This window comes from Thermobia domestica, chromosome 3 (genome assembly GCF_964235325.1).
Source record: "Thermobia domestica chromosome 3, izTheDome1.hap1.1, whole genome shotgun sequence".
Classification (NCBI taxonomy): domain Eukaryota; kingdom Metazoa; phylum Arthropoda; class Insecta; order Zygentoma; family Lepismatidae; genus Thermobia; species Thermobia domestica.
This window is the reverse complement of record NC_137456.1, coordinates 88,939,384-88,963,724: the sequence shown is the minus strand read 5'-3', so window position 1 is coordinate 88,963,724 and position 24,341 is coordinate 88,939,384. Positions and strand designations below refer to the sequence as shown.

Below are 24,341 nucleotides of genomic sequence, written 5' to 3'. Positions count from 1 at the left end.
TTTTTTACACAAAACAAACAGCTGATCACATTTTTGGGTGTTGCCCATTTCTTTTCCAACAGTGACTGAAGGACACCACGAAACTTCATGGATGACACACTATATGGATCTAGGCATGTAAGGTCTCTCAAAAGCCTATATTTCAGTGGACTCTTCTGTATGACACACAACAGCAATTTGCACAGGAACGTCTGACATTCAAATCTAAACTGGAGTTTTTCCCTTTTAGTAACGTTCCTCTCTGTATGTACTACGGAGACTTTGTAAAGTTGTAAATCTCAAGTCTACATTTAATGCTCTCACCATCTTGCTCTTTGATGGGGTGAATTGTGATAGTTTAGCAGCAGAAGACAATGTCCCAATAACAGACTTCTAGATGCTTCTACGTGCTTCTTTCATTCCAACTTCATACAAATCTTTCGCTAGAAATGGCACCAGAGGTTTATCATTTTGGTACCGTTTGAGGAGTGGTCTTAAGAGATTAGTTACAAACACAAAAAATGGAACTTACATTGCATTAGACTATTAGCACAAGCAACTTGCAAACACTTCAATGCATCTGAGTTTGGAACAGAACTCTTTCAGCTACTACTGCGCCTTCCAACCACCTGTGAGCATAATACTTCAATGGAAACTTTTCGCAGCCAGTAACAGAAACAAAATCCTCACAGGAATCCTTGCAGGAGAGTCTAAACAGTCGCCACAGGAATGTTAACACTGATCCCAGGTCACAGTCTGTTGATTCACACGCCACACGAAAAGCTTCATTTAGAGTGTTCAAACCACAACTTCCAATGTCCAGCAATGCAGGAAGTCTTCAGCAATGTGACCTCTTAACAGATTCAGCAGTTTCCAGTTAACCCGTCGCCCCTCCATCGACACCTGAATTAACTTGATAAGGGGTAATTTCTTTGTTCCTTTGAGGAAAGCTTGCAGTAAATCTTCTGTCGTTGTATGACCTAAAAACTGGGACTCAAGGTACTGACTTTTCACCAGGTTTCATCAGCGTTCCAGTACCTCACAACCATAATCATTTGTTTAGACTGAGATACCTTGTTCAGGCAGTGCCAGTATAAAATCATTATAATTATGAAAAATCTGACATTCAGTATTTCTGTAAATTTCAAGGACAGAAATGCATTTTCAAGGACATTTCCAGGATAAAATCAATTCAAGGACATTTCCAGGTTTTCCAGGAGGAGTGGGAACCCTGATACACAAAGTTTTTCTTCGGTCGTCCCTTATCCACATAGAGGAATAAATGTCAGTAATGCTTCTTAAATTAGTTTTCTTCGCATTAACTGGGGAGGTATGTGACTTTGTGATTACATCTTAGAGTCACTTCTGCATCCAACACTAAACAGTGTTAAACTATTTAGAAAAGGATGGCTAAAAAAATAAATAAATAAATAAATAAAAAATTAAAAAAAATCCGTGCTTGAGTACTACACGATCTGACTCAAAAACATTTACTCGATCAAATGCCTGTCTGTGAACTTCTGAACTCGAGTCATTTCTGAAGCGGATGATCATGAGTGACGAAAAGTGGATAACCTACGACAACAATGTGAGAGAAGATCGTGGTTGAAGCGAGAAGCTCCACAGCATGCAGAAAATCCAATTCTGAAGCCCAGAATATGCGTCTAGTGGGATTGGAAAGGCATTTTGCATCGCAAGCTGCTAGTGCCGGGTACCTAGAAGTCAAAAGAAACGGCTGGAACTGAACAACAGAACGGGTGTAGTCTACTACTCTGATAACGTCAGACCGCATACATCTTTAACGACCCGTGAATTGAGAACTTGGATGAGAGGATTTAATGCATCAAATTTATAGCGCGGACCTTGGACAGCCAGACTATCATTTATTTCGGTCTTTGCATAACTGCCTGAATTGTGTTAAGTTAGTATCAAAAGAAGTCTGTGAAATTCATGTGTCACTATTTTTTGACCAAAACCCATATAAGTTTTAATGCGACGAGATTATCTGCCGGAAAAATGGCAGGAGGTAATCGAACAAAACTTTTTTTTATTTTTTTTTAATTTGGCTCAGACCCGCTTTCAGATCCGGTGTCTGAAAATTAAAACCGGAACGGGTTATCCTCGCCATTTCTTTTCTATTAATTAATTGATTTATTTTCTTATCCATTTTTGTATTGGAAGAACGGGGAAGAGAAGGTAAGAAAACAAAAACACAGCACAAACAAAAACAAGAAAAAAAGTACAAAAAAACTATAAAAAATAAAACGAAAACATTTCTACCCTAGTGCTATACTCATTTAACCTTAACTCCTACCTTTTTAACTAGTTCCTGACTACCTAATTACAGTAAACACCTGTCCTTATAATGAAATTACTATAACTAAACTATCTAGCCTAACCTAACCTAGTCTTATCTTATTTCATATATCCTAGTTAACCTAATCCTATTCCTTAGACGTAATCTAATCTGGTTTGAAACATTATATTGTTTAACACATTAGCTAAGTTTATCTATTCTTCTGTTTATTAATATTTTGTAGTAATCATTATCTGGTTTATTGATAATTTTTTGATTATGGTTTTTAATTAATTTGTTATGTATCTTTGATTTTCTTTACATAATTATTTGTATTAGTTCCTTTATTTATTAGTCTTATTTATTATTTTAGAGTTTTTCTTGATTAATTATTTGCAATTTTATTTAATTTTAATAATTTTTATTTATTTATTTAGTTTCAATTATTATTAGTTTTGATAATTTCCTTGATGAATGTTGAACTCGTCTTCTTGGTTTTTCTCTGTATGATCTTCTGGTTTCCCCTGTATGATTTTGGTTTCTCTCCCATGTTAAGTTAATGCCAATTATCACTAATTTTTATACTTGGTTTTCCCTGTATGATTTCTTATTCCATTTAGAGATACACTAATTAAACACTTAATTATACACTAACACTGATTAATCACATTACTGCACAAGTCAACATTTCGCATTATGTTGTACTTCCACTGTTTGACGCACTCTGTAATAGACATATCCATGATAGTTCATGATTAATATGGTCTAGATTGTAACTCACTTCGCCTTTTTTTTTTTTTTTTTTTTTTTTCAGAATTCTCAGTTGAGTGTCCATATCGTATATCCCAGTAGCATAGGTTTGAGGTCCAGGGCCCACTCAGAGCACTTAGTGCAGGCCCTGGTCCGTTGTATCCTTCCTCCTATCCAGGTCTGAGATCCACGCTCGATCGAACATGATTCTGTCTAAGGTCCTTCTGTCAACAAGTTCACAGTTGAGATAACAGTTCTAACGGACGACACGACGAAGAAGAAACGAGCACAAGAACTCACTCGCACGCACACACACGCGACCAGCGCATTCGGAGTTCCGATCCAGGTCCAAAAGCCCGGGAATGCACTGGTTCTTCCACAGGGCCTCCCCGGTGAAGCACGGTAATCCGGCGCCATCCTAAAGATACGAATCTTCGGGCCAGGGAAGGTTCACATTCTTGCAACAATCATTCCTGAATTCGTCCTATATTTCTAACTGTAAAAACTTTCCTTTCTGATTTCCGAGTGTGTGTTTGCAATTTGTCTAAGTTTGTAGTAGTAGTTCTTATTTCTTAATATCTCATTCATCGTTTTTGCTCTTATACATCTCTTTCTGGAAGTAGGTCTTCTATCAGTGGGTACCAAAGTACGTGATGTTCTGCAGTTCCTAACTCACCATATTCACAATGTGGGTTGTTCTTTGCTTTTATTTTGTATAGGTATAAATCGTATGGGCCGTGCCCACTGAGAAAGTGAATAAGGCCTGGGCTGGGATCAAAGTATTTTAACTGTTCTTTTTCTTCTATTGTTGATATAATATCATATAGTCTTCTAGATTTATTTGAGCTTGTCCAATCCTAGTTCCACATTTCCTTTATTCTGGTTTCAATTTCTTTCACGGTTACTGCTTCCCTGCCAAGAAGTTCAATTACTTTTTCTTGATTGCCCTTTTTAAGCCAATAGTTCGCTGCTCTTTGTAGCACAATTAACTTTAATGGTTTGACCTTAAGTAATAGACAAAGTGCATTATTTAGTGTCGTGCTCAAAGCACCACCTAATCTCATTAATATGTTTCTCTGTGGTCGATTTATATTTTCTCTAATTCTTACATTTTTTATTAACCTATGTGCCCATACACTCGATCCATATGCCATTGCCGCACATAATAGTGTCTCCTGATATAAGCTTAATGTTCTATTAGGCAACTTATAAGTATTTTTCCCCAGTGTTAATAATTTGTTGGCAACCTTATTTCCACGGGTTATAGTATGTTGTATGTGTTTTCCAAAATTTAAATTCACATCAGTAATTACTCCTATTCTGATTTTCACGAAGCTTTTCACCCTTTGTAAACAATGCAGACCGCAGTGCAGAAATGTTGCCAACTAATTAAACTATATATATATATATATATATATATATATATATATATATATATATATATATATATATATATATATATATATATATATATATATATGTAATTTTGTGCTAAGAAATGAATAAACTGAAGGTGGGGGGAGGGGGAACAATTGGATTAAAAATGAAATGGCATGGGCTTGTGATAGGAGAATCAGGAACCATTTTCTCTCGTTTGCAGTGGCGTACGCACTGCTCTCCTGAATCTTCGAAGTACTATGTAAACGCAGACACGCACCAGGAGGAAGAATGGCAGAACGTTAGATTTCTTCTACCAGAGTAAATTACAATTAAAACTTACTATCCCAACTCCTAAAGTTTCCTCCATCTAAAATGGTAGGATTCAGAGCCACTATTCCATGATGACTTAGTGTTTCTACTAGAGTTGGATGGATGAATTAAAGTTTATCGTCCCCTTCAACAACAAGGCTCTATGAGATGTGAACCTATAGCCTAACGAGCGATACAAACTACATGAACTCCTTCCGGAAATCGAACGTGGGTCTCCCGCCCGAGGATGTGTACGCGAATCACATAGCCACAAAAGAGTTAATTATCGGATCTAGAAACATGTGCAGTTGTACTCACCACTTCTATTCAAAATGAGCTCTTGGGGGGCCGCGGTGGCTCAGTGGTAGAGCGTTCACCTCTGGTGCATGGGGTACCTGGTTCGATCCCAGCTCACGCCAAGTGAACCTTGTGGTGGACAAACACCGTGTGCGTGGGTTTCCTCCGGGTTCTTCAGTTTCTTTGTGCATTTTGTCAATTCTGGCACCAATTTTTCAGTTTTTGCATCTCTTAAATGGTCATTTAATCTGATCGCATTTTAAAAAGGCGATATAGGAATTATAACTACAAAAAAATAAACCCTATGAATCCAGCTCGATGTTTCTTGCCAGGAAAAGTTCCCAGCTGCGTTTCTTAGCCTTCATTATCTCTTCTTGGTATTCTTCCTTTACTCTACTATAAGCTTGGAACCTCGTGGTTCCCAGATGCGCTATCATTGTCGCCTGATAGCTCTTCCTCCTTGCTCTAACGATCTTCCTCATACGTTCTAATTTGGGGCTCCAAAAATCTCCGTATCCTATTTTGGGAGTTATTTTAGGGGTGGATGCTTCAATTGCCTCTATAGTTATTTGTTCTATTTCTTTTACCATATTACTGCTATCTTTCGTGTTTTCAATTTGCAGAAGAATTAGTTTCTTTTTAAAAGTTTCCCAAATGATTTTCTTTATGTTAATTTTATCATTATTATTTGTTCTTGATTGAGCCATATTTACATTAAATGTTATTATTTCATGGTCACTGACCGTCATTCTTTCCTGTACTTCCCATTTTTCAATTTGTCCTGAGATATTTGAGGTACAAAGGGTTAAGTCTATAATAGATTTACCCCTCGGACCCACAAAGGTCGATTTGTTTCCATTGTTCAGTATTATGAAACCATTCTGAGTAACAAAATCTTCCACTTCTTCATCTCGTGTATATGTGACTGAGGATCCCCAAGCTGTACTTTTTGCATTTGAGTCAAGCAGGGTTGGCAAAAACAATGGTTTTTTATTGAAAAAACAAAAAAAAAACGTTTTTTTTTGGTTTAAACCACTTTTTTTTGGGTTTAAATAATTTGCTCTACATATTCATATCATATATGGACTGAAATAAGTTTGTTTCGCCTTGATCTTATGCAACAACCGGGTTATGCTGGAAGGGGTCACATAAGCTTAAAGCGGAATAAAAACCGCTTCTCGAGTTACATCCGAGAGAAATTGTCCTCCATTTGAACTCGGAACCAGGACTAATTGGCCACAAATGCGATACGTCGGCCGACTCACTCACGAAGGAATCCTGATAAAATACGTTGTACTGATCTTTACATGCTTCTTAATATAACTGTCAAGAGTCATTCCAGAAGGACAAAAAGATAAACAGTTGCACAAGTGAAACCATTATACAGAATTACATATGGACAATTTCAAAGTACTACGGAGTACAGAAGAACTCATTTAGTTCAAGTTAGTTAACAACGACTTTTATTGGTCCAAATTAAAGAAATACAACGACTTAATTTGCATGTCAGTAAGAAAAGTGAATAAAGATACGAATTATTTGAGTCCACTTTGGCACAGACTCATTTATACATAAATAGATACCAAAGATACTTCTCATTTCACTAAATGCCTCTCGTGGGGTCTGTATGACCCTCCACACACACAAAGTACGGCATTTCGATGTATTTTATCAACAGTAAATATTGAAACGAAACAATATTTAGAATTTTTCTTTGATTGCAATTACATAACAATAACAACAACTACAAAAAAATCACAAAACAAACATTTATAAACTTACAAAAAAAAAAAGTTGCTTTTGTAGTATAATCTTTTTGAGTAATGAATGGGGAATTTAGGTCTGAATATAATACGAATAATATACGGGAGTGAAACGTGATAACCCAGAAATGTGTGTTCATCAAAATTTTACAAACACTTACACTTTTACGATCATTTTTCGTTTTTTGGTTTAAACCAGCCAACCCTGGAGTCAAGTGTCAGTATTTTTTCTTTTTTTTTTCTGTCAGGGTTATGAACAAAACAGTACATACAGGGTGTCCCAAAAATGTACTCATTGATATTCCAAATTTATGTTGTTGTTTTTTATTATTATTTATTGTCTATGGAGAAAGTTTTAAGGGCAACCAAGGAATTGAATGAGAACTTTTCGACCAATCCACCTTTGTGGAAGTGTGGCATCGAGATCATCCCTTACATCACGACAGAAGAGGGATAGAAACATTATTGGGATAGAAACACAGAAGAGAGATAGAAGTAATGAGTGAATACATTTTTTGGGACACACTGTATATGGTTTCACAAGGTAATTTTCAAATTAGAATTGATGTATTCCCAATTTTGACCTCCAGAGACTGAATCCTTTTTAGCCAAGCTGATACAAAAGAATTGGAAATATACAAAAATAAACATTATTTTCTATTGTATTTTTGAGTTTTATTTAGTTTGGATAAATAAAATTTTATGCTTTAATATTTTTATGTTAAAAAAAACATATATACTGGGGCAACAAAATCTTTCAAGTGCTTAGAGCTTCTGAGGGTCTTAATCTGGCACTGGTTAAGATGATTAGCAGTCTTATTAAGGAACCTAAATAGAATCTCAATTCGTGTTTTCTGAGGATATATACATCGCTCCAAGAGCTGGATCTAGACATACTGCCTTCAACTGAAGTTGAATTGTCAGTTGAGAATTATTTTGCAACTTCAAACCTGATTCTAACAAAGTGTAGAACTACCTTTCAGAAGAAAAAAAAAAAAAAAACTCCTGACAAACTAACTACACAAGCCATGATAAGCATTCAACCACCTAATTTCTAAAATTCATAAAGTATGTGAAGTGTTAAATTTACCATTGGTGTTGGTGTTTACAACAGCCAAAAATCAAGTGAAGGATAACAATATGGAGCAATGGAATTTTGCATAGATTATTAATGTAAACAATGCTCTAGTAAAAACAGTGAATCAACTGTAAATAGACGGACAATTATTAAGGTTAATCAAAACCCGAAATTAAGTCACGGAATATTATGCACTAATTGTTCTATATAAGAAAACAGAAGCTATGATAGGAGATGTAAATTACGAATCCGGTACCATAGTTTAAAAATACGCTGATGACGTTGCCAAAGAAAAAAGAAATATTTAATTAAAGTAATGAACACGGAAGTACAGCTAAACACTTCTTGACTCATTCAAGTTCTTATTTTACAATTTATATATGAATTTTAATTGTTGTATGTCAGAATATTTGCAAGTTTACGTTTCTTTTCTTTTTTTAAAGAAAGAGGAGAATCTGGTTTGTTTTGTATGAAATAAACTGAAATCTTCTAGTTTAACTTACCTTTTATTGAAGTGCAGCATCCCTTTTCAACACTGGGACTATATGAAATATAAATTTAGTCTAATGCGGAATCTGAAACACCGTAATGCGTTAAAATTTCAAAGCTCTCCCAAAGGGAATCGAAACCGAGATCATATGCACAAAAGCATACACGCTAGCTACTACGAAAGTGAAGAAAACCTGTATCTTTTTTATCTTTATTTGCGTTACATGGATGTATTCGAAAAAACTTTATCTTGAAAGGAATATTTAAGCGAATTTTGACAGCACTGAAAAAAATGCGTCATAAATATTAACAACAAATTATCATTATGACGGCTATGTCTAGCGGATATCTCGCCTCGCCAAACATACTATGGCTACAAACATAACATTTTGTTCTTTAAAAAAAAAAAAAAAAAAAAATATTAGGGATGTACCGATATATAGGCACTTTACAGTGATATCAGCCACTTTTGGGAGTATCGGTATCGGCAAATGGACACCGACATTTACCGATACATTTTGTGAACTATTTTTAATTTGTTTAATATTAACAGTGACATTTATATTTCATCGGTTTCTATTAGACTTAAAGTTGATCTAAATTATTATTAATTGTACAATCGATTTCTTTACGCAAAATGAAAAAATGAAATATTTGAGTTATACGTCCCACGTTTATGCCGGTTAGGCTAAAGGAGACGGTGATTATGAAAAATGAGTGAAATAGTGGAATGAAGAAAGTGGGAGGAAACGGGAGAACCTCGAGAAAACCCACGAGCACGGTCTTTGTCCACCACAAAGTCCACACGGCGCGAGCTGGGATCGAACCTGGGACACCAAGCACCGGAGGTGAACGCTCTACCACTGAGCCACCGCGCCCCCCTGCTTTCTTTATGCATATGCATGCCTTTGATTTGCACTACTCGTACTCAACTCATATTTTTAGTCCCTCGATGATAAAATAGTGGTGAAGAAAGTCAAAGGTCCTCAGTCAGGATCATGGGCGTCCGAAGAAAATTTTCCAGGGGGGGGGGGGTTAATTCCATGGTTGCTTTATTACGTCTGGTATTTAATATACGTGGTTTGCTATATAACATATACATTTTCGTGAGCCGGGGAGTCCCACTCTGCCCTCCACCTTCGGGCGCCCGTGGTCAGGATAGCACACCCATAATTTGAATCCCAAACGAGACAGAGGTTTCGATTCAGAAGAAAATGCTACGGAAAAAAACCACAAGACATTCACTTTGTCATTATTTTCTCCTACTTACTGGTTAAAAAGAATTAGTTCTGAAGTTAATAAACAGTTTTATCGTTTTCGACTTCGCTTAAATAACCCTCTTATTTTATTATTATTATTATTTTTTATGGTATACACAGCTACACCTGGTTCAACACGCGTAATTCTGTAAACAATAAAAATTTGTAACGGTAGTATCAGTTTGCATTACAAGTATGTAATACAGGCTAGTAAATAGTACGGATGGCCACATTTTCCAGAAAAACGGAAAATATCTTTTCCGGAAACCGGAAAATTTTCCAGAAAAGCGGAAGACGGAAAATGAAAATGTTCACTTGGAATAGCGACATTGGTCGTCTTACATTAAGAAAAATAACGAAGAATGCTACAGGGAAACAAGTAAATGAGGCAATGCTCTTCACCATCTAGTGCTATAGAAACGCAACTCAAGTTTAACAATGGATAGGGGAGGAAAGGTCGAGTAAATCAGCGACGAAACATTCCTTCCTGCTACATCTATTTGTACACTTCCTTAATCACGTACTTTTTCTGTTTACGTGAGGGCTTGCGGATCATTCGTTTGCACCGGGAAATTTCGATCATGCGTTTCGGGGAATCCCCGATTATGCGTGTGCCTGAGGGCAGACCCCTGGCAGTGTGTTATTAGTACAACTGGTATGTTTATATTCCAACATTTCTTCTTTGCTTATCTTGATCACGGTGATCTGTCAATGTTACAGATCATGGGGGGCCGGGGGCAGTCCACTCAAAGTTCATGTAGACCCCGCATTGTGTATATATAAATATACAATATTTTGCACAATTTGGATTCAATTTGTCTTAAAACCCTCATATATGCCTTCTGCATCTGAATGGATCCCCAAAGTTACAGAGAAATCGGCGCCCTAGATTCTATAGAATTCGCACGCAGTCGTCTTGTATCATTTCATGGGCAGGAGTACACTACGGAGTCCAACTGAGCTCAGGAGTTAGAACATCGGATTAACATTCAGAAGACCGATGTTCGATTCGAGCGCCCTACCGTCCCGACTGTTTTTTTTTCTGTAAGTTTTTTACTCAGTTACACCCGACCTGTGCCATAGATTTTTTAACCCGTAAGAGAAATTCAATTCTACTGATGTAATTTAATTTTACACTGTACCCTAGTGTTACCATCTTGCAACTATAAGCGTCACGAATTCAAATACCGGTACTATTGACTATAAATACCATAGTATGTAGCACTACTTGAAACTAGCGCCAGCTATTCATATAATGATCTATTCCACATAATTCTCTTCGTAACTTTTTCCTCTAATTTCTCTTAAACTGAAGGACTATTCCACCTAGTCATCGATACATCAATTCAGTTCTTAATGCTGACTTATTATCTATGTTTCTATATATGCATTTGAAAGTTTTACTTATTATTCTACATTCATGTTTTGTTACTAAATTGCCAACTCCTAATACAATCAAAGTGTTTATTTTATTTATTTAATTATTTTTTTTCTTTTTTTCAGAAACGTTGATGATAATCTAGGTGCTGCTACCTCTATATCTCAGATTATCGCTTCACCTGGCGCAAGCTCAAATGCACCTAAAGTAACAGAAAGATCCCAGAAAAAAAAATGTTTTACAAATAAGGGAACATAGTAGTACGTAAGAAACAGAAAATAATTCTGTCTTATCTCAGAGACCCGGCAACAACAGAGGTGCTTGATAGTAAAATAAGTAATATGGTACCAAAGGATCTTCTTCCTTTGCCTTTCGTTGAAGCAGTTCGGTTTCTTGAATTTATGAATAAAATAGAATCAAGTTACCAGTCACCATCCAGGCAAACTGTGACTCGCCGTATTGAGGCCTTGTTTTCTAAGGAGAAGTGTGGCTGCGGAATCGATTGATTTGTCAACAGATAGCTGAACTTCGCATGCTACGGGAAGTTCTATTACAATCACAGTCCACTATATGCTTCCATCTAAGTTCAATAAGTTCAGTCCTTCAAGTAATTGAAATAGAAGTGAAGCACACAAGGGTAAACCTAACTCAGCACTTAGCACATGTTGCAAAGTAGTGGAACATTTCAGATAAAATACATGCAATTGTCTAAGACAAGTGTTGTACGAGAACTTCCGTATGCAAGCATATGTTGTTTTGTTCAGACCCTACAACTCTCTATAAGTAAGGGTCTTGCAATAGAAAAAATCGAGAAAATGTTAAGTGTTGCTAGTCGGATTGTTTCCACTTTAAACATAGTACGTTTGCAAGGTCAGAACTGGAAAAACAGTAAAGGTTATTAGGATTGGCAGTACATTCCCTTATACAGCAATTTAAAACTCGGTGGAACAGCATACATGGAATGCTTGAGAGACTTTCTGAGGTAAATTTTAGACTTTCACTGAAACAGCTACTGCTTCCTTACTATTTATCGTAGGATCATGGTTCATACCTCGTTTTTTTCACGATGGAGCATACTCCCCAATGGTACCACGTATCCGTATCATAAACCTTAACCGAAAAAATCGGAATTTTTCTGGAAAAAATCACCCCTTTGTAACACTTGCGCCCCTCGGGCCCGGCCCCGGTTTCACGTAGGGATCTAAAAAAAAAAAAAAAAAATGATAAATACCCAAAGATACACACAATCCTTATGCAAAGTTTTAATCTGATATCTTGAAGGCGTGAAAAAGTTTTGAAATTTGCCTTAAGAAAAAAAGTCACGCCCCTTCGCCCCACTTGGCGCCGCCAAGTTGACCATCCGGTTCCAAAACGCATCCGCGGTGTTCTTTAGTCCATCCTTGACTTGAAAAATAAAAAAAAAATCCCAGCTTAAATACATGTTAAAGAACCTAAATAAGCGGTCAAAGACGATAGTACGCCATGGTATATAAATATACCAGAACTCTTAAAAAGGTTAAACTTCCTACAGACTAGGGATGACCACATTTTCAGGGAAAACGGAAAATATTCCGGCAAAATGGAAGACGGAAAATTTTCTGGAATATCGGAAAATGTGATTTCCGGAAACCGGAAAACTCTTTTTCAAGAAATGGCCGTCCCTAGTAAATAGCAATGTAATTACCAAAGTACATTATCACTCTACATATCAATCATCGATCCTTATAATTAAATTTACACTATATAAGTATTTGCTGCTTTTTAGTTCATTTTATGTGAGCTGGATTAAATTTAGAGGAATTATATTTTTTGTGTGGAACCTATTATGAAATTCTGCTTTTTGTCTTTGTATGCCAAAGTTTGGCCTTCTATCTCATATACCCTATTACAATGTTGATCATTTCATTATTCTGAAAATTCCTAATAATATATAAGAAATGTGTCCAAAAGTATCAGTATCGCCTCTCCGATATCGATGAAAAAGTATTAGTACATCCCTAATTTATAGACAAGTTTCTTGTGGACACCTCAACTTTACCTGCACCAAATGAAATCCTGTCTTGTCAAACAGTACAGATCTTTTGGAATCGAACAAATGCAAAGGCTGTCGCAGAGAAGGTAAGACAGTTTCTACTGACTTGGCATTATTCTTGTCGTGTAGGGCGACTAATTCTGTATCCATAGCAAATTATCATATGTTTCTACACAACGTTAATGAGCAGCTGTTTGATTTACGTGGAATGTGTTGAGTTTACCTCTCTACGTTTTCGTAAGATTGCTTTTTGCGAAGAGTATTCAAGATGAAAAGCAACATGCCATAAAATTTGATGACGTTTATAGAGAAGTGCTGCGAAACATATGCAATGTTTCAATAGACATATGCTGATCAAGACAGACTGAGTAGAGCCACAGTGTACCAATGGCACAAGTTGTTCGAAGATGGGTGCGAATCAAGCAAGTCGCTACGGCATCCTGGAAAAACACCATCCGTGAGTAACGAGATGCTAGTAAATACTGTTGCAGCAATTATTCGTGATGAACGCAAATGTCTCTGAGGGCGCGAAGTGTACAATTGGGTATACTGAAAGACACCGTCCACCGAATTTTGCATGATTATTTGAAAATGAAGAAAGTTTGCTCCACATGGGTACTGCACTTTCTTACAGAACAGAAGCAGCAGCGTGTGGTTATTTCCACCCAGCGGAAGAGACAGAAGGAAGACGATTCCCTCATTCTAGATCGAAGCATAACTACCGATGCTTACAAAACAAGAAAACAGTACATGGAAGTCGGCACAGTCGACAAAAGAAAGTGCGGCAACAGGAGAGCGCAGCTAAGGTGATGCTAATCGCATTTTAGAATCGAAGAGTAATGGTGTACTAACACACTGTCCTTCCCGTGCAAACGCTGAATACAGTGTATTCATGCTACCACGAAGTCATCAAGTCTCTGCGCCAACACGTAGCAAAAAAAAGGCCGTACTTGAAGAACTCCTTCATACTGCATCACGATAATACCGCAAGGGCTTTTTCGGACAACATGGCGAGGAGAAAGTTGATATTTTCCCACATCCACCATAAAGACCGACCCTTGCGCTCTGCGACTTTTGGCTATTTTTACTTTTAACTGCTGCTTTACGTGGTCATCATTTCATAACGAACAAAGAAGTGATCATCGCAGCGCATGTTTTCTTCAGTTTACTACCTGACGACAAATTTTCAAAGACATTCACAAACTGGCAGAAGCGTATGGTCTCTTGCTTAGCTGTCAATGTTTGATGTGCCTGTTATTTTTCACTGCACTGCCTCGAAGAAAAAGTTCGCACAAGTCTCTGCGAATGAAAATACAAGTACAAATTGAAGTCCGGATAGAAAAAGTACGCGCTACTTTTCACAAATAGTTTTACATTTTAGGACGAAGATAATTAGTGCAAGTTTTTTTTTTTTTTTTTTTTTTTTTTTTTTTAATTTTTTAAATAAGTGGAATCTTTAAAATTAACCTGCGAAATGGCACGTTAGATACTTATTCTATGTATTACAATGTTTTGTATATTATAAATATATATGGTGCAGATTTATTGTACAGGTCCATACATAAATTCATTGAATATAATTATTATTTCTGTTTCAGTGAATCGACTCTCTGTGCCTAAAACAAACATTTTTGGGGTTAACTGCTGTAGATGGCAAAACAGAATCAGATTAAATGTGATAATTAAAGTAACACACGTTAGAAAGGTAATCACTGTAGTGTGATTAATAAGGGAGAAAACGTACGTTAAATTATGGACTGCATGTAAAATGAAATGAAATCTTTACGTTTTACGTCCCACGCTTATGCCGGTTAGGCTAAAGGAGACAATGAAGATGAGAAATGAGGAAAGTGTGAGGAAACGGGAGAACCCCGAGAAAACCCACGAGCACGATGTTTATTCAAAACAAAGTCCACACGGCGCGAGCTGGGATCGAACCAGGGACCCCAAGCACCGGAGGTGAACGCTCTACCACTGAGCCACCGCGCCCCCTGTGGTTTGTATGTGTTCGCAGATTGATGCGATATGAGGTGAGGTGACGGTAGAGCATAACCTGACACTGTTTCAAACCCACTGTATTATTAACTAACTTAGGATATATATATAATGAAATCTTTAAGTTTTACGCCCCACGTTTATACCGCCTAGGCTAAAGGAGACGGTAATGATGAGAAAGGAATGAAATCGTGGAATGAGGAAACTTGGAGGAAACTGGAGAACCGCGAGAAAACCCACGCACGCGGTGTTTGTTTAAAACAAAGTTCACTAGGAGAGAGCTGGGATCGAAACAAGGACTCCATGCATCAGAGGTAAACACTCTATCATTGAGCCACCACGGCCTTAACTTAGGATATGTATGCTGCTGTATTATCATGTGGGTTAAGGTGAAACAAAACGAGCCTTGAGGGGCTTCTAACCCCCTTCGCTTACTCAGTTATGTTTCGTAACGTAAGTAAATTACAAATTGGTCAATGAAGTTGTATGTGCAAAGTAGACTAAATACCACATGACATTACGTCACGCTCGAGTGGTGCAACTTCAATGTAAATTTAATCTAACTCTTTGGGAAGATGATATTTAATCGGCCGCATTGTTTTACTCATTAATGAGTAGTGTGTAATTTTCAACCCTTAACAGCTCCAAAGTACTCATTTTGCTCAGTAATACTATACTGAAGTATACGGGTGTAGGAAAGAGAGAAAAAGCATGAAAATAAGAAATATCTGCCATTAATATTGAATAATGAAGGCCAGAAATGAAATAGAGTTAATTGTAGGAGAGATATATGAAAGTAAGAACATGTAAGTTGTAATATAACATTGAAAACAGATTCATGTGGGTCTTATCCGGGGCCGCCACCTGCGGTAGTTTATCCCATATTTTGGAGTATGGACTTGTATTTCTCTCTGCAGATTCACTTTAGGAGGGCTTCTGTGTACATACACGATAAAAACTATTGTGCAAAAGACACTATCCAAATGGAACTAATTGGTAAAAAAAAAAAAAAAAAAAAAAAAGGAAGAATGATATATAATCGAGTCAGGTCAGATGCGCAGCAGAGAGGGACGAACGGAAACGAAGGCTACGTCCATAAGGATCAGGTGCACCAGCGACGGTGGGTATACGCATCAAGATAACGCAAAACACGGTATATGACATAAAAAATATTTATGTGTTCTGACATAACATATCACACTAATAACATATATTTCACAAATATGTGATCCGATAACTCTCGGACACTTCTTTGGTTGCGCGTCATAAATTAGCACACTGACTTCAGATACTTTACTTCACTTTGGTAATAGCTACCTTATTGACAAATCCATGTTTTAAATGTTAGACTTTCATTAACGTATTTCTATGTAGATACACATCTCACAAGTAAAAACACAACGTATTTCGATTATCCACACACTGGTCTATTAAAATATTATTACAAATTTGTTCTTTAGATTTTACAAATATGTGGATGCCGTACGTACTTCATCCCGAAAATGTTCTTTGTGGTCGAATTTTTAAAATCCGCACAATTACTTTCATGTGTGTCTGATCCCTGGATCTGTACTGGAACTGTACGGTGCAAGCAAAAGCGAATGTGTTTCTCTTTTGACATTGCAATATGAAACGTCGCAAGACCGCAACAAAAAAAAAACGAAATGACAATACCACTACCTTCGTCATTGCGACGGAGTGTAGAATACACACACATGCTAAGAACAAATCGTGAAACATTTTAGTTAAAACTAATTAAACAATTTAATAAAGTTATTACTCCTACACTACAAAAACACAATGACCTCACCGGCTGTCTTCAAAATTTCTGAATTTAACACGGAAAAAATAACATGAACATAAATGCTACTTTATACGTACACAATTTTATACTTATCATTTATGGTACACTAACACGAATGGCAATCAATTTTAATGTAAAAAGTTTACAGAAAACACAATTTATCACTTTTTAGATCCTAACTACAAAGTAGGTAATCTGAAATATGCAAAATCTTCATAAAAAGAGAAACATGATAAAAACAGGTACGGAAATTTATACTGGTGAACATAAAACCATTAAATTTAGTCCGAAAATATTGGAAATACATTAAAAGTAACTTACATATTAATGTTTCTAGACTGTTTTCCTGGGCTTCCATCTTGTTTCGATCATTTCACCTCAAGGCGCATTTCTTTTAGATCGCCGAGAGTAAGATAATCATGTATCTGATTAGTTGAGTGACATTATCCTTATTGAAAACAATTAAAATCGAATGCGTTCTTGCTGTGTTGTATCTTTTTGTTCAAATTTTGTTTTGGTAAAGAATTGGAAACGAAAAAAAATGCGCTGCTAGCTTTAAGAAACCACACATGAATTCCTTAATAAGGTTTTAAGGTAACACTCAGTGGCGTATTTACGATTTTGTTTCGGGAGGGGCTTTGCCTGGAAATGTGAAAATTCTGCAAGATATTTCATTTACTTTACTATACTAAGTAAGATTTCGGGGGGGCTTAAGCCCGGAAGCCAGCCCCCTAAATACGCCACTGGCTAACACTTATGGGTTTTAGCTTATAATCTTTCTAATCGACGCACGACGTACAATCTGTAAACTTTAGTGAAATCTCGTGAAGAGTTAATTCAACGAATAATTATTTAAATGTATCGGTTTTATACTTCTTAATTTTCATATATTATCCATAGTTTCCAGTATAAACATACAGTGTGTCTATACTTTATAAACATACAGCGTGTCCACAAAGGCACTACTCGATTTTATTTGTTATAAAATGAAAGCCTTGGGGAATATTGTGCTCATATTTGAGGTGCATGTGAAACTACTCATAAAGTTTCATAGGCACTCAAAGTGTTCTCCACCTGTCACATGACAAACATCTAGGCGATAAATCGAGCTCAATCCATATTCTAGAAAGCGTATCCGGCATGATTGTGTTTTCAGCTTCTGTGATTCTGTCCTGCAGAATTTCCATGGATAAGGGAGGTATCTACACTATATCTTTTATATACCCCCACAAAAATCTCAAACAGTAAGCAACGGTAACCTAGGAGGCCAGTGAAGAAATACCGTAACTGTTCACTGAGTCCAACATGGCCAATCTATCTGTTTGGCAGAACCTCCTTGAGAAAGTTACAGACATCACAATTCCAGTGCGGTAAAGCTCCATCTTGTTGAAGAAGGTAGTCACCTACCTCCCCTACCAGCATTGATGGAAATTCTGAAGGACAGAATCACAGAAGCTGTAAACACACACAATCACGCCGGAAATGCTTTCCAGAATATGGAATGAGCTTGATTATCGCCTATTTGCCGTGTGACAGGTGGAGCACACATTTGGTGCCTATAATGAATGAAATTTAATGAGTTGTTACATGTTTACTCAAATAATGAACATAATATTCTCCAAGGTTTTCATTTTATAACCAAATAAAATCGAGGAATGTTTTTGTGGACAAATTGTATATTTTTATATTTTTAAAAACAATTACAATCTTTATTACAAGTAATAAAATTATTATAAAAAAGAAATATACAACGTAGAACATGACCTTAGTCCAACACATTATTGTGGTAAAAATACTGGATATCTCCTTTCCCCCCCAAGACTTGCGCCCCTTTTTAGCACGACCCGCTCGGGAGAGTAATGTTCCCAGAAGTACGTTTTTCCGCGCGCTACTCTAGCCAGCTAATTTACGCGCTATCCTAGCCAGTTTTAAGCTTCACAAAATTTATATCATGGAGTACAAGGGGAACAAAACGAACCCTATATCATGGAGTACAAGGGGAACAAAACGAGCCCTGCGGGGCTCCTAACCCGTTCCTACTACTACTACTACTTATCTGCACAAAAGTAAGTAAATCACTTTTTTGAGTATTATTTTCATATTATTTTAATTTAATAAGTGTTTTTCAATCAGAACTGTGTTTTTCTTTCCTACTTCCGGGAGCATTACTCTCCTGAGCTAGTCCTTTTTTAGCACCGAGGCTAATGAGACTTAGAACTCATTCTGGAGTTAGTATGAGTCCGAACTATACAATATGTACAATGTATGCAATGCTCTCCCAACCGTAACGACATGCACCAAATCCACACGCTTTCACCACTAGGATAGCTGCTCCGATTTCTAAATAACTTAGGGAGGTGTGCACAGTGGCGCTGTTTCTAGTTATTTGGAAGCATTAGCATAATTTGTTTCGTTGTCCCATATTTTCTGCAAAAAAATGAAAGAGAATTTTCATGCAAAAATGGAGCCGAAGAAAATTTTGTGAGCGCGGGTCTCTTTGGCTCTCGTGGGTGGGGCAGCAAGGTATGTGTGTTTCGTTGTCAGATGTTCCAGATCATGAGAAACTAAGCACTGGCGAAACGTGCTGTGTTTCAAAACAACACCGACAACGTTTGGGAGGTGATTCCTGACACCAAGATAAGACAAAAAGTATAGACCAACTTGGGTGCACACATGCTTCCTTTCAGAGTTAGGCTGCCGAAAACATGAAAAAAATAAAGGTCTATAGCTCCAAAACTATGGGGCCTACCGTAGTCGGGTCAAGACTTCACTTAGGAAATAGTATGTGTCCTATCCAAAAATACATATTTCAGAATCCTAAGGTACTAACGTAACAATTTTTATAGAAGGATTTTGGCTAAGGACATATAATTTGAAGTACTCACCAACTACCTCTATAAAAATTGTTGCGGATTCTGAAACATGGATATTTGGATAGGGCACAAATTAGTTTCTAAATAAAGTCTTGATCCAACTACGGTAGATCCCATAGTTTTGGAGCTGTGGACTTCTAAAGTTATTTTTTTTTTCATATTTTGAGCAGCCTATAACTCCGAAAGGAAGCATTTGTGCGCCCAGTTGGTTTATACTTTTGTCTTATCTTCGTGTCAGGAATCTCCTCCCAAACATTGTCGGTGTTGTTTTGAAACACCCTGTATATATAATTATTCCCATATGTGTGTCCTCTATCGCCATTCCTACAGAGAGTGTGGGGGAGTAATGATCCTCATTTCTAGTAAATGTGGTACCGTTCAGGAAATTTAGACTTTGGAGGAACAACACACGAATTTACACTCAAAGAAAAAGAGTAAACATTTACAGCAAACGACATTGATAACTTAAAACATACAAAATTTATGAATTATCAGGAATCATCGGCAATGGCCTTGATTTATTTAAAGTTTTATGACTAAATGTTCCATTTAATTAAGTTACGAGATTTACAAAATCCTAATTAACCCGATCTCAGTCATATACTTAGTCCATCTGCAAGCCACTACAACATGCACCTTGAATAAAAATATTCCCTTCATCAGCTTCGGATTTCCGACTAAGTGTATATGCCAAACTGCCTAGGGCCGCAGAGCTTAGTGAGTCTCAAAAGAAAAAAACTATAACAATTTCATCAGTGGACAGCTTATTACGGAGTTGTGTTTAGTGACCGGTGATGGGCTTCTGGTCCAGGGGTGTCATTTAGGGTGGAAGAGAGGGGCAATTGCCTCCCTGAGGTTGAGATTTATATAGATTTTATCAATAGAATAATTGAAAATAGTGAAAAACGCGAAATTTTACTTATATCAAGGCGTCTTTGCCCCCCAAGCTAAATCTGAAATTACGCTCCTGTTCTGATCATTAACTGAATAGGGTCGCAAGATGCCCAAATCCGCTACAGGCCTTCATTTATGTATGTATTCAGTGTATTAGTGAGTATTATTATTATTTAACACTGTGAGTTATATAATCTCATTAGTTCTAAATCTTGTCATTTCCAAAGCACTCTCGGTGTATTTTCCACCTGGCTACAAGTATAGGGTTGCCAGATTTTGTAAACGAAAACCGGGACACCAATCTCAGGCTATATATAAGGTCACATTTGTCAGAATCAACTAATTACCTGTCTTTTCCATATTATTATTCACAATTTTCCAGTTCATTCTATACTAAGGTGACTAGATTCTGACAATCGAAAAGTAGGACACAAGTACAATAGTATATGATAGTTTACTGCATCGGCAATAAATATACAACTATTTAATTTAACGTTAAGTGTAAGCATTCATTTTCGTTAAAGAGAAAAGCACTGGACAAAAGTATTGAAGGAATTCTGGTTCTACCACAGTTTGGTGAATGACAAAGTGGTTTATTTTTATTAAGGTACACTGAAACTTCGTATTGTACTATATCTATCTATCTATCTAACTATATATATATATATATATATATATATATATATATATATATATATATATATATATATATATATATATATATATATATACAGGGTTTGTCCGGAAAGGAATAGGACTGAGTCGATTTTTAAAAAAAATATTGAGCCCATCGTTACAATTCTTTAAAAACTTTCAAAATAGGCTCCTTCTGCGTCGATGCAGCGCTGCCAGCACGATTTCCAAGCATTGAAGGCGTCACGGAATAGCCTTGAGAGCCGCGGTGCAAGCTGCTTGGATCTCCTTTGTCGTCTCAAAATGTTTGCCTTTCATCGGGCGTTTCAGGCGAGGAAACAAAAAGAAGTCCGGGGGGGCACATCTGGGCTGTAGGGCGCCTGCGGAAGCGTTGGGATGCCGGCCTTGGTCAGGTAGCTGTTCAGAAAAAGGCGGTGTGAGCCGGGGCGTCGTCGTGGTGCAGCTCCCAGTCGGCTCCGATGTCTGGTCGGACCCGATTGACCCTTCGTTTGAGTCTCTTGAGCACTTCCACGTAAAACTTGGCGTTGACGGTTTGTCCAGGAGGAACAAATTCATGGTGGACGATGCATTTGATGTCAAAAAAAAGACAATGAGCATCGTTTTCACTTTGGATTTGCTCATTCTTCCCTTTTTTGGGCGAGGAGACGCCGGTGTGTGCCACTCGGAAGATTGCCTCTTTGTCTCGGGATCATACTCAAAGATCCATGATTCGTCACCTGTGATTACATTATTCAAAAATTGGGGGTCACTTTCACATATGATAAGTACTTCAAATCTTACTTTCATACATGTTCAAATTTTCTTGGCACAATTCCACTCGCCGCAATTTCTGGTCGTCAGTGAGCTCTTTTGGGACAATCTTCGCGCACACCTTGCGCATGTTCAAATGCTCCGTCACAATTTCATGAACCACAGTTTTTGGTAAATTTAACATCTGGGCAATTAAACGAATACTTAGTCGACGGTCTGAGTTCACAACTTCGCGCACACTAGTCACATTGTCGGTGTTTGTCGAAGTCGAAGGTCTTCCAGCACGGTCTTTATCGGCGACCTCTTCCCGGCCCTCCGAAAGGCCTTGTGCCACCGAAACACACCACTTCTTGCTAAAGCATCATCTGGTAAGCCTGCTTGATCATATCAAACGTCTCTGTCGCAGATTTACCGAGTTTAACACAGAATTTAATCGCATACCTCTGCTCTAACGAACGCTGCATTTTCGGCTTGCACCACTCACAGAAACACGTCGCGCGAAAAAGCCTGTCCTGACTCTCCGTGTGCTCGGAGACAACTGACCAGCCGCTCGTTCGTTAGCTAGGAACGCCCTCTACCGGATCCAGTCGGTGGCGCACGCTCCGAAGTACAGTCATGGCGGAATAAAATCAGTCCTATTACTTCCCGGACAAACCCTGTATATATAGATTTTCGTAGCGTGGTATTAAGGAATGAGAGAAAGTTTAGACCGACATGAGGGGTACTTAATTAATTTAGTTAGCATCACTCTTACTGATATCTCAACAAGCCCTTCGCAGTAAAAGAATGTATTGTAAAACTACTGTTAGTTGATTGTTCTCCATCCCTAATCTTTTGAGAAGTGTTAAAAAACACAGTGGTTCATGTCAAAATGTGACTAAAGAATGAAATGCTGTTAGGGGGCCATTCCATCGTCACGGGCAGGACATTTACACGACATTTTTGATGCTTTAAAGTTGTATATTTCTAAAAGTACAACATAAATTCTGCTAATTGTATGATATATGAGCAGTACAGACTTAGGAGTATATGTAGCTGATGTTTTCAGTATTTTTTTCTGTTTAGAGTAGAAAATATTAATTCCTAAATGTCTGTCACGGGTGGGGACAAAAAAGAGAAGTGACTTTCGACACACCAAGTGAATGTTACAAAACTCTGTGAATTCTTAGCTCAAAATGTTTTTATTTAAACGGAAATGTATAAATGATGAAATTTTTAAACAAACTTCACATAATAGAAATTTGCCAAATATTAATTTAATGAATAAACTAAACTTTACTGTGTCACGGGCAGGACACCGTGTGAATCAACACACAACATCTCAATAAGAATGATTTCAAAAATGAAATAAAATGGAAAATAAGTTAATTTCTGCTGTTCTGTTATAGCATTTTACATAAATAATTATATTTACTTCAGTTGAGGCTCGCTTTTACCACATAAAAATAATAATATGCCGTACACTTATTTCTCACCACCTACACTTTAGGAAATGGTTTTATTTGCCCATTTACACCCACCTTGTAGGGAAATTCGTACAAAACACTGTCTAACAGTATATAAAATAGGTGCTTGTATCCAGTGCCCGTGCCGTGGAAAATCAGCGCCCGGGGCGAGAGTATACAACGCGTCGCGACGGCGCCCCCGTAAATATGAGTGAGATCGACAGACCAGCCTCAAAGCGTTACTATGGTTGGCGCGATGCGTAAGAAAATTTTCAAAAATAAACTCTGCTTTTCGTTGATTTTGAGCACTTTTTAATATTTGTTTTCCTTCCATTTTATATATATTATTTTTTCCTCCTGAATTTTGCGCCCCCTTACTTTGACGCCCGGGGTTGTAACCACGCTCGCCCCCTTTTACCCCCCGGGGGGCATAGCACTGCTGGTATCAAAGGTATTATTTGATCGAAATGCACGTAAGACACATCTTCAACAGTCTTAAAAATTTTACCGCAATCGCTTACGGTCTTCATACGAATTTCCTTGACTTCTTCGTCCTCTTCTACTGGGCTTTGTGCGATAGTTGCATGTCTATGTTTTCTTTTTCTGTCCACTAGAGAAAAATTCGATCAACAAAAATGTTTATTGTTATATATCTTCAACAGCTGGTCTAACACAAGCCTTGTAAGTCGTCCCTCAGGATACCTTCATGGCTTTTGGAGTCACCATTTTCAGAATCTGAATAAGAGTCTGTTAGAAATTGAAAGATTTTATACGGATGAAACTCTAATTTAAAAGTTCGACCAACTACCAAATTTTCACTGTCAAATTGCAGGAATAACTGTTTTGATTGGAGACATTCAGTTGACAACAGCATTTTCCCGTCTTTTATTCAAAACGTCTTTTTTTTTTTTTTTTT

General features: G+C 37.2%; 1 protein-coding gene across 2 annotated transcripts in view; it reads right to left on the bottom strand.

Annotated features, from left to right (window-relative positions):
* The window catches only part of Gga (ADP-ribosylation factor-binding protein Gga), a 56,666-nt gene extending 39,394 nt beyond the window's left edge, over positions 1–17,272 (bottom strand). The window contains exon 1 of one of the 2 annotated variants that reach the window (XM_081751267.1): positions 17,131–17,272. In XM_081751267.1, the coding sequence (XP_081607393.1) occupies positions 17,131–17,167 (37 nt within the window). In that variant the 5' untranslated portion in view covers positions 17,168–17,272. Of the gene's footprint in view, positions 1–16,886; positions 16,921–17,130 lie in introns of those variants that run through there. The other variant, XM_081751268.1, reaches the window with a different exon arrangement.
* Positions 17,273–24,341: the final 7,069 nt, after the last annotated feature.